The sequence below is a fragment of the Uloborus diversus genome, chromosome 9 (assembly GCF_026930045.1).
Source record: "Uloborus diversus isolate 005 chromosome 9, Udiv.v.3.1, whole genome shotgun sequence".
NCBI lineage: Eukaryota > Metazoa > Arthropoda > Arachnida > Araneae > Uloboridae > Uloborus > Uloborus diversus.
Window position 1 is genome coordinate 87,472,719 of NC_072739.1, and position 10,764 is coordinate 87,483,482.

The 10,764-nt window shown below is 32.6% G+C and overlaps 1 protein-coding gene across 1 annotated transcript in view; it reads right to left on the minus strand.

Annotated features, from left to right (window-relative positions):
- Nucleotides 1-9,593, minus strand: part of LOC129229601 (potassium channel subfamily K member 18-like) — a 69,292-nt gene extending 59,699 nt beyond the window's left edge. The window contains exon 1 of the mRNA XM_054863937.1: nt 9,149-9,593. Within this exon, the coding sequence (XP_054719912.1) occupies nt 9,149-9,593 (445 nt within the window). The remainder of the gene's footprint in view (nt 1-9,148) is intronic.
- Between the last annotated feature and the right edge of the window lie 1,171 nt (nt 9,594-10,764).

Sequence of the window (10,764 nt, forward strand, 5' to 3'; positions counted from 1 at the left end):
AAAATCGGGGACTGCGGCAATATCAAAGCATATTGCTTTAAATTTAGCATTTTCCCCGTGGACTATCGGAAGAAATCTGTAATCTTCAATTGTTTTTTGTTTTTACATGCAATTTCATTTATAACACGGTATGTACGAGCAATTATTTCGAAATTTGCTTCTTAATTTGCATTTGCAAATAAAAATTGTTTCGGAGTGTTTTATGCTTTGAAAATAAATATAGGAAGGTAGAACAGAAAGATTGCCAGATAGGCTTCAACCAGCTAAGAAATAATTTTATCTGGAAAAAGATCCGAATAAAAAAATTTTGAAAAAAAAAATAGAACCGACTTCAAAATTGCTCTAAAAAGTGAAAAATAATTTTATTCTTTAAACACCATCGATAATACTTTTAAACATAATTTTTGAAGTTGGCGCAAAAACGATAGATAAAATCATTCACAGCCATAACTCAACTACAAGTATAAATTTAACCAGGTCCAGTTTCTTCACTACCACGTGCATTACGCATTGATGACAGCATATTTGAGTAACGATATAAATGTTTCGTTCCTAACTTTGGATGATTTTTTGATAAAAATATGAACGAAGCATGGTTACAATGGATTTTACTTTTTGTTTTGCGCCGACTTCAAAAATTATGTTTAAAAGTATTATCGATGGTGTTTAAAGAATAAAATTATTTTTCACTTTTTAGAGCAATTTTGAAGTCGGTTCTATTTTTTTTTTTTTTTCAAAATTTTTTTATTTCATTCTTTTTAGTGTAAATGCAGATATTTCAGTAAAAGTAAGAAGTTACCTAGTAAGAAGTTCGGCTCTATATCACTGTATTGCTTTAGAAAAGCCTTTATTCAAAATTATCATTACAATTACTATTAATGTTACCTACTGTTATATGGCACCAAACTTTTATAATAATGAGTTTCATATTGTCGCGTAGATGAAGATGGCGAAGACAATGTGAAAGCTAAATGAAGCGAATACTCGTTAGTCTCAACTCGAGATCTTTATTCAGAACCACGAATGAACATTACATCTCCTTATACAGTGGCTCCCAAAAGTGTTCGTACACTTTGAAATTTTTCAGTAAAATCGAAATAACTCAAAACTGAATTCAAATATAAAGTCCAATATTTTTTCACATTATTCCTATGACATTCTAAATAAAACCCTGTAATGTTTTCAAAATATTGACGGATCTTCTTTTTGAAATGGGTCAAAAAACGAAGAGACAGAGAGATAATACGCCACAAAAGTCTTCGTACGCCCAAATATTTTCGAATAAATTCATGATTAAAATTTATCATATGTCTTTTTTTTATCATTTTTGCATTGTATTGTCCCTTTAAAGTCATTTGGCTTTAATTTCTTGTTCATTTCTTCCATAATATTGTGCTTATTACTTTAAAATGGCTGGTATTCGCAAAAAACCACAAACACCATTCGAAATTTGATTTTTTTCCTCATGTTAGCGGTAAATTGGTTTGAAATGTCTCTAAATTAGTTAATTTATTCCATTTTATAGTAAAGTACTTGATAAAATGCTTTAAAAAAATAATCGGACCGAAAACAAAGTAAGAAAAGGTCAACTGGCAAAGTTAACAAAGCGTGATCGGAGGTTTACAGTTAAAAAAAATTATGAAAAATACACATTTGAGTGCTGAAAAAGTTTCTGCAGAATTGAATGAAACATTTTACGTTTAATTTTCAACTAAAATTGTTCGCCAAGTTCTCTGATTAGCTGGATTAAAGGGGACTTCTTCCCGCAGAAATTTTCTTGTTAGTGCGAAAAACAGTAAGCTTACGCTTTCCGTCGTAATATCAATAATAAATAAGCTCAAAACGTTTTGGAACAACGTTTTACTTATAGATGAAAACAAATTCAACATTTTGGGTTAAATTGTTGTATAATTGTAAATAGAAGAAAAAATGAGGAATTTAATCTTAAGAACTTAGTTGGATCAGTTAATCAGAACGGTGAAGGTGTTCTTGTGAGGGTGCATTATAGCACCAGATCTTGGAAATTTGGAATTTTTTGATGAAATAATGAATCATGCTGTTTATTTAAATATTTAGAAAAACAATTTTAAACTATCAGCCCAAAATTTGGTAATCGAAAACAACTTTGTTTTTTATCAAGATAACGATAAGAAGCACACGTTTGCGTTTGGTGCCTCAAAAATTGTCCTTAAGCTTAGAAATATCGCCTCAGTCGCCAGATTTAAACTTAATGGAACATATTTGGATATATCTGGTAGCTAGATTACGAAAATACACCATTGAAACGAAAAGTAAAATAGAAACAGTAAGACTCGAAGTGCGGCTGAACACTTACTCAGAAATTGCACAAAAAAAGAAAGAAAAAACAATGAAATCTATTCTCAGACGTTTAAAAGCTATTGTTGACATTGCATGATATTCTACTAAATAATAACTTTGTAAAAAGTTAGATTATTTACTAATTTTTTGACATTTTTTCAAAGTGTACGAAGACTTTTGTGAGATGAAATTTCCGGCACTTTTTGGTTTTTGATTTTTTAAAAATTAAGCTTTAATGGTTTATTAAAAATTTTCATGTAGTTTTGTTAAAAAATATATCATAAATCTTATAATAAAATACCTATTCCGAAATATTAATTCTAACCAATGGATAATGGTCTATTTCATTGAAAGTCGTAGGTGTACGAACACTTTTGGGAGCCACTGTATACAACTTGAGAAAGTGCTGGAACTTTCCAAACTTGGAAAGATACAGAAATTAATAGAACATTCGAGAAAATACGGGAAACAGTAGAAACGAAATTTAAGTAAAATTCACTTTGTGCTAGTCGGGATTTGAACCCGGGTCGCCCGTGTGGGAGGCGAGAATTCTACCACTGAGCCACCGTTATCCACGGATAAAAAGTGCGAACTTCGCTACAATATCATTTTAATCATTTAATAGGGAAATTTACTGTTTTGCCCATAACTTTTTTTTCTAAAGAACAAATATGGTCAAACAAAGTAATGGGACCTAAGTTCAGCCATCCCCTATCCATTAAAAAAAGAATCAAAATCGGTTCACTAGGTGAGACGCTATGAGTGGACAAACAAAAAAAAAACATACATACGGTATGAATGGATAACCGCCTCCTTTTTGAAGTCGGTTAAAAAGACGCTTATGTGAATATTGTAGGTGAAATGAGGACTAATTAATCAAAAAGGAACATATCCATTTTCAAAAAATGTTCACGAGGTGAAAATACCAAATTAGGGTAAAAGAAAATATTTTTATCATTTTTTCTGGGTACAGAATGGAGCACAAAAGCACAGCAAATTATGTCACAAAGTAAAAATTATTTGAATAAAAAAATAGGAGATATCGCCATCTGAATATTGGATATGTGCCCTTTTGAACGAAAACCTGAATGTTAAGAATTCCAATTTTACCAAAATCCTAATATTTCACCTCATATTCTCTTATCGAAGAACATGAGCCTAAAAGTAGTAGGTTAAAATTTGAAGATTTTTCACATGTGTTCTTTTGAATTAAAATTTTTTGTACTAGAGTTTCATTCAGGATCTGTCCAAATTGTTCAAAGTAAAAAGTGTAGAGGACGGATTTGTTACCTTTCGATCAAAAAGTCAAATTTTACCCTTGAATGAACTAGGATTTAACCCGTTTGGTCTTCTTGAGAGTAAGTGATTCGATTAAGGTCATCTGAAAGATTTAGAAAATGTTATAAAATGCGTTTTTCTAAAAATTGGATACGTTACCTTATGATAAACTACTCCTCAAATATGATTTCGATCTGTTTTTATAAAAACGTATTATGAACATTTTCTGACAAAAATGGAACGTTAAATACGATATATTTTAACCTTTAGTGGCATAGACATTTTCATAGATGAACAGAAAATGATTTCGGAAGCGGCAAAACGCATCAAACGGACAATGTAAAATCGAGCTTCCACTGTAGTTAAAGTACATTGTTTCGTCACACACACACACACACAAAAGGTTGTTTACAGAAACATCTAGTCTTTACCATGATTGTTATGTTAAAAGTGTTTTAAAGCGTTAACATTTCACCCACTTAAAAAATTTACAGCTTTAGTTTGTACTTTGAAATGGGGTCGTTAGTTAAGTTTAGGCTTCGTCTTCCAGTTGAAATCCAAAACAAACAATCTTCCTCTTCAAATTCTACGTCAGGAACCCCATGTTTATAGAGCGGCGGCTCAGAACTAAGGAAATTTGACATCAAGTTCATGAGTGAACGGAAAGTTTACCATCTATAAATAGATTCCTCCAATCATCTGCATCCTTCAACTGCTCATACGTCATAGGAGAACGCTTCATCAAAGAGTATGACTTCAATTTTAGTTGGCAGTTAATCAGCGGCTCTCCATATTTAGAATGGACATTGCATCTGTTCGCTTCAAATAGGCAGCTTCAAGTCGATTGATTGCAGTCCGTTGTTATCTTGAAGTAGGAAGCATCTGAACTTTTGTTTGCTAATTACAGTTATTGATATTTTCCAATTAACTTTGCAGTTGCTGAGATCGAAGGAAACGCTCGATCAAACTTTTCAATTTAGCAGAAATAAAATTTTAACCGATATTAATTTGGTTGCGCTGGTTGGCTTCGCTGATTGTAGTACATATACTTCCATGCTTCATATTTTTGTCATTTTTCAGTTACTTACAAAGAGTGATATCCTTAGTTCCAGGGCCGTAACCAGACTTTTATTTCGATAAGGGTTTTACCAATTCATTTCTCGTGAAATCTACATGATTAGTTAAATTTACTTTATGATATACTAGTGGTACCCGCACAACTTTACCCGTAGTAGAAAACTAAAAGGTCTATTGGTTCGCGTGTATATTTACAAATAATGTATGGTGAATTTCTCGTCAATTGGCTTGCCCATGTTACGGTTCCACGTTATGATAACTTGGTAATTTATTCGTCCATCTTATGATAATTTTTGCTCGGGAAAATGTTCTTAAAATTGGAATAGAAAAAGAACAAAATCGAATTTTCGAAAAATCGCTTCGAGGTGGGTGCACACCCCCATGCGACAAACTAACTTTGTGCCATATTTCATGAAAATCGGCCGAACGGTCTAGGCGCTATGCGAGTCACAGAGATTCAGACAGACAGATCCAGACAGACTTTCAGCTTTATTATTAATAAAGATTCCATTCATTTTTAGTGACAGTAGGCTATTCAAAGCAAAAGTAAAAGAACTTTTGATACTAATGCCGTGTTTAACCTCTTCTCAACCAAAGTTGTCTGACCTAAAAATTAGGGATGCCCCCCCCCCCCCCCATGAGCAAGAGCACACTCCCCCAAATATCGCGAACTCCCTCCGCCAAGAGCAAGAGCTCCTCAAAGAAAGAGGAAAATACCCCTCAAAACACCCCTCCCCCTAAATATTTCAATGGCGCAATCTGCGTCCCCCCCCCCCTAAGGTGGGTACTTGGTTACCCCTATAAAAATTGCATTATTCGATTTGTTTTCCATTACCATTCTTAATTTTCTTTGAACTAGATAACTTTAGAGAACTTGCGGCCAAATTTACAATAAATGATTTTATGTGCCAATTAATGTGATGTAGGAAAATGTGGGGCAAAGTGAAATGGTGAAATATTTACTCTGTTTATAGTACTACCTACAAAGTAGTATTTTAACTATGTAGTAACACATGTAGTCTATTCCAGTCAAGAAAATGTTACCTTTTAAAATCAAAATAATATGATAATACAAACTATTTGCAAAAATTGATGCTCGACAAAAATTCTTTTTGTTATTATCAAATAATAAAGTTCTTGTTTTTAAGATTTTAAACATTGATTGAGATCCACTAATATTCGGTTCAGAATTTATGTATTTAATATTAAGCTTTTTTTTTACTCTAAATGTTTTGTACAGTTAGTTAAGTGCATGTGGGGCAAAGTGGATGGGGCAAAATGAAGTATTTCATTTCGTTTACTTATTCGATCATTCATTAAATCAATTATGTATTCACTTATAAATTAAATCATTTACGCTTTTCATTTACTAAGTCAGTTATTTTTCATTTTCTGTTCATTCAGTTTTTAGTTCATTCACCAATTTTCTTATTCATTAGTTAATTTATAGTTCTTTTTTTCCGTGTACCAATTAATTAATTTATCAGTTCATTTATTTTTCCCGTGTACCAATTCATTAATTTATTTATTTGTCCTTCACTGAGTCATTATCAATTAATTTTATTCATTCATTCCATTATTTACTCATTAATTTGATTAAAAATATTTTTAATAATCAAACTGAAAATATTCCATTAGAAAAATGTTTAATTTTTCACTCTGCTCCATGAAAAATAAGAGTGAAAAGTTTCTTTTTTTTTTTTTCCAAGGTACAAATTGACCAAAAGTAAAAAATTACGTTCCAACCCAAATGTTATTGTAAAATAAATTGTTCTTTATTTATATACTGCAAGCTTCAAAACAAAATTCTAATTTGTTCGTGTTGAAATGGGTGTCTTAACTATTTCATTTTGCCCTACATTCCCCTACACATTAGCAAAAATTCGAAGTAAAGATAAACGAACATTGTAATTTTATATGTATGTGTTCGAACCAATGTAGTCTAAATTCATTTTCATCAAATGAAACTAATTTTTTCGTGTGATTGGCTTGTAATTTTTTTTAAACATAATAATAATAGAGCAGATAAAACACCATTGTATTTGAAGCGCAGTACAAAGACAGTTTTTTCACAATGTGACCACGACATCACATTCAAAAGTATTTTGAATAGATTTCAGCTAAACGGGTTGTCCACAAATGATAACTTTTTTTCATCTTTTTGACCCCTCACCCCCTTTTGTCACAAAGTATCACACTTCATCACACCCTCTCTTCTCCCCCTTTATCACATGCCACGCTATTTTTCATTAGCATAGTCTTATAAAAAATGCGTGATGTAGCACTTCTTGTTACCCTTTTTCTCCCCCTTGTCACAAACTGTCACAATTTCACGAACCCCCCTCTCCCCTCAAAGCGTGACGTCATTTGTGGACAGCCCTAAAAGTGCATTTTGAGTAGTTTTAGTAAAAGTATGCGACAGGGATGCCCATCCCCCAAGTTCAATGGCGCAAATCCCCCCCCCTCCCCCCAAATTTTTCTAAACCCTCTTTTCCTTTTTTATTTTTAGGTCTCTTTTTTATTTTATTTATTTTTTTAAATATTTTTTATTTATTTATTTTTATTTATTTTTAATTATTATTATTTTCTTTTATTAGAAAAGTTCTGCCTTCTAATGACATACACATACACGTACGCACAAACTAAATAAATAAGTGAAATAAAACATCAACAGAATAAAATAAATTAAAACAAATAATTAAAAATAAATCAATTAATAAATTTAAATAAATGAATTTAAAAAAATAACCCCCCCCCCCCAAAAAAAAACATTTTTGATGGCGCAACGTGCGCCATAATCCTCCCCCCCCCCTGTGGGCACCCCTGAGTATGTGGACAATCAATAGTGGTGGTATACAATGATCGAGAATTTAAACTAGTATTAGAGTAACGGCACCAGTAACAGACATGTTTAAAACATCGCTCTCAGGTTAACTCAATTTTCTGAGCCTTTTAATGTATTTAGACTTTCTAAACTATTTTTCTCTCGTGCAACTAGATCTCACCTAACGTTTGGCTGCTCCTGGATACTTTGAATTAGTTAATTCTATTTTTATTTGCTCTATTTCGAAAAAAGGTTCAACCCCCAGTAACAGAGACCGAAAGATCTGATAATATCCAGCAACAGATAGGATAAGGAAAGTATGAGTAATGGAAAGTTCCCTTTTTCTCTTCAGAATGTGCAAAAGTTCTTTTTTTTTTTTTTAAACTAAAGCCTTATTAAATTTGAATGAACATGAAACACCATCTGACTTCTTGGAGGTTGTTCACAAACTTCCACCACTGCCTTGTAAATACCAATTGGCTCATAAAATTCGATATTATTCTGCATAAGCATTGACCATATTTAGCTTTAAGAGCTTTCTAAGTAAAAATCAGGATTTTTGATATTAATTACTCTAAACATACTGTCTGACCACCGATGATATGGAAAGGCAAAGATCCGGTTTAGAGACTGAAATGGATGCATCTATTAGTTTGCAGGAATACCAGCTTTTGAAGACGTGTGTTTACAGTCTCTAAATTAAGCATAATCAAACTGAAACAAACGAATCACACGCATCAAATTTGCACTTTTTCCCATAATTTAGATTATCTCGTCTTAACTGGACGTTTGCCATTTCCATAAAACCTGTAGGCAGACAGTATTTAAGTGTTTTTTGGTAGGTTCCTGATTTATTCCAAAAACGTGATTAGCTTTGGTTGAAAGGTTTCTGAATTCTTCAAAAAGATTCTAAGTTAATTTCAGGAAAGTTACTGATTTTTAGCTGGAAACTTTCCTGTTTTGCCGGCTATGTTACCGTCAGAAATTAGGCACATTAACTGCCTATTATTTTCCAGGAACGTTTTTGAACTGCGTTGAAACCTATGTAAGTTGACCACTTGCGGTGCACTACTTTTGCAGTCAACTTGTAGAGGTTGATTTATATGATGTAGTTCTAATTAGAGTCGCTATATATATATATATATATATATATATATATATATATATATATATATATATATATATATATATATATATATATATATATATATATATATATATATATATATATATATATATATATATATATATATATATATATATATAGGTCGGCGCATCAGCTTAAGTTTAGCCGTTTTGATCGGATTTTTTCATTGTTGCGGAACTAGGGTTACCAGAGCAAAGTTTCGGGTTTTTCCAAATTGGAGAAAAATAATATTGTATTCAATAAACAATTCACGTACCGCTAATAATTGAGAGAAAAATCACCAAGCGCGATAACTTGCCAGAAAAGATAACCCCTCAAACACGCGCTCCGATCCAAAATGGCTGATCTTAAGCTGATGCGTCGACTCGTATATGTAGGGGCCTTAAGTCTATTTATGTACCTGACAAAAGCGGTCAACTTACAAGGGTGGCCAACTTTACAGATTTTACTGCATTATTTTTTTAGTGTGCATAAAACCAAATAAGTACATGAAACAGACTCACCTATAGTTGTTATCACTGTCAAAGAATACAGGAAGGCTCCTGAGAAAGTCCATTGGGTGTTATTCCCTTCCTTGCCGTCGTATCCTTCCTTAATGGCGTGCACCAAGTCAGCCTGGAATCTTTTCACCTCCTCCGTTACTTGCCTAGTCCAGTTCTCTTTGTATAGAACGTTCAACTGGTCCGTGATGGCCCACAATCTCTTGACTGTGTCCATCCTCTTGTGCATCACTTCGTCCACCTTCTTTCCTTCGAAAGGTGCCTCTAGAGCCCGGAATGCAAAAGCCCCGAGGATGCTATAGCCTACCACTAAACCGCAAAGACCGACGTGAGAGAACATGAAAGCAGTGAAACGTTTGCAACACGTCTTGCATTTGTTCTCTGGCGGACGTTTTCGGTGTCGGACGGAACCACCTCGACGTCCTGACCGCTTTCTTTCCAACGCCATTTCAGTCGCAACAATGGACTAACTAGAGGGTTCATACCAGAGGTAGTCTTTATGTGATTGCGAATAGAGTCTTCGTTATGAACACTTTGTATTAATCACAAAACATCGAATAGATGATTCTGTCAAATATTATAACAACTAAATGGCTCACATATACAAAATGATTATGAATATAATCTTAGTAGCTTGTATGTGATTACGAATAGAGTCTTTGTTATGAAGGCTTCGTATTAATCGCAAAGTACCGAATAGATGATTCTGTGAATATTATAACGAACAAATGGCTAAATGTGTAACATATGCAAAAGAGATTAGAAATATAATCTTAGTAGTCCGTATATGATTACGAGTAGAGTCTTCGTTACGAACGCTTCGTATTAATCACACAACATAAAGTATCGAATGGATGGTTCGGCAGATCTTAAAATAACTAAATGCTAAATATGAAACATATGCAAAAATGATTAGGAATATAGTCTCAGCAACACAACCACATGCTGTAAGATATCCAATGGACAGTTTTTGCAATTATTAGCTATTTTATACTGAAAACGTGTTATTTTCATGTAATGGACGTCTGAGTCACAAAACGTAAAATATCACATCCATTCCTTTTAATTCAAATGCGATATGAGTGATAATGTATCTTGAGAATTAAAAAGTCTTGTACTTTAAAAAATGTGAATTACTGACAAAAATGACTTAGCAAGTATCAATTGTATTATACTGTCCCAGCAAATTTATCGATATGATAACATGGAGTATTCTCAAATGCACGCTTGTTATACTATAGCAGTTGGAATACAGTCCATATTCAAATGTGTTTACTCACAAAAAATGATGCATAATTCAATATCAGATTCAATTGGAAATTGATTCCTTGTTAATGAATGTTTCTATAGCACAAAGCATAAAATATCAACGTAGTTTTACAAAATTAATTGCTTCAAATACATTGACAAATAAATTGAGAAAAACTAGTAGTAGTCTTAATATGATCAGGAATGGAATATTCAACTTATGTGTGTTATGAGTCACAATACGAAATGAGAAATAGATGATGTTAGAATTAGTCGCTTTTAGATGGAATACATGATAATTTCAATGTGATAAAAGACAGAAATTTTAGTATAAGAGTACGTTGAATAAAATGTTAGCGTCTCAAGTGATT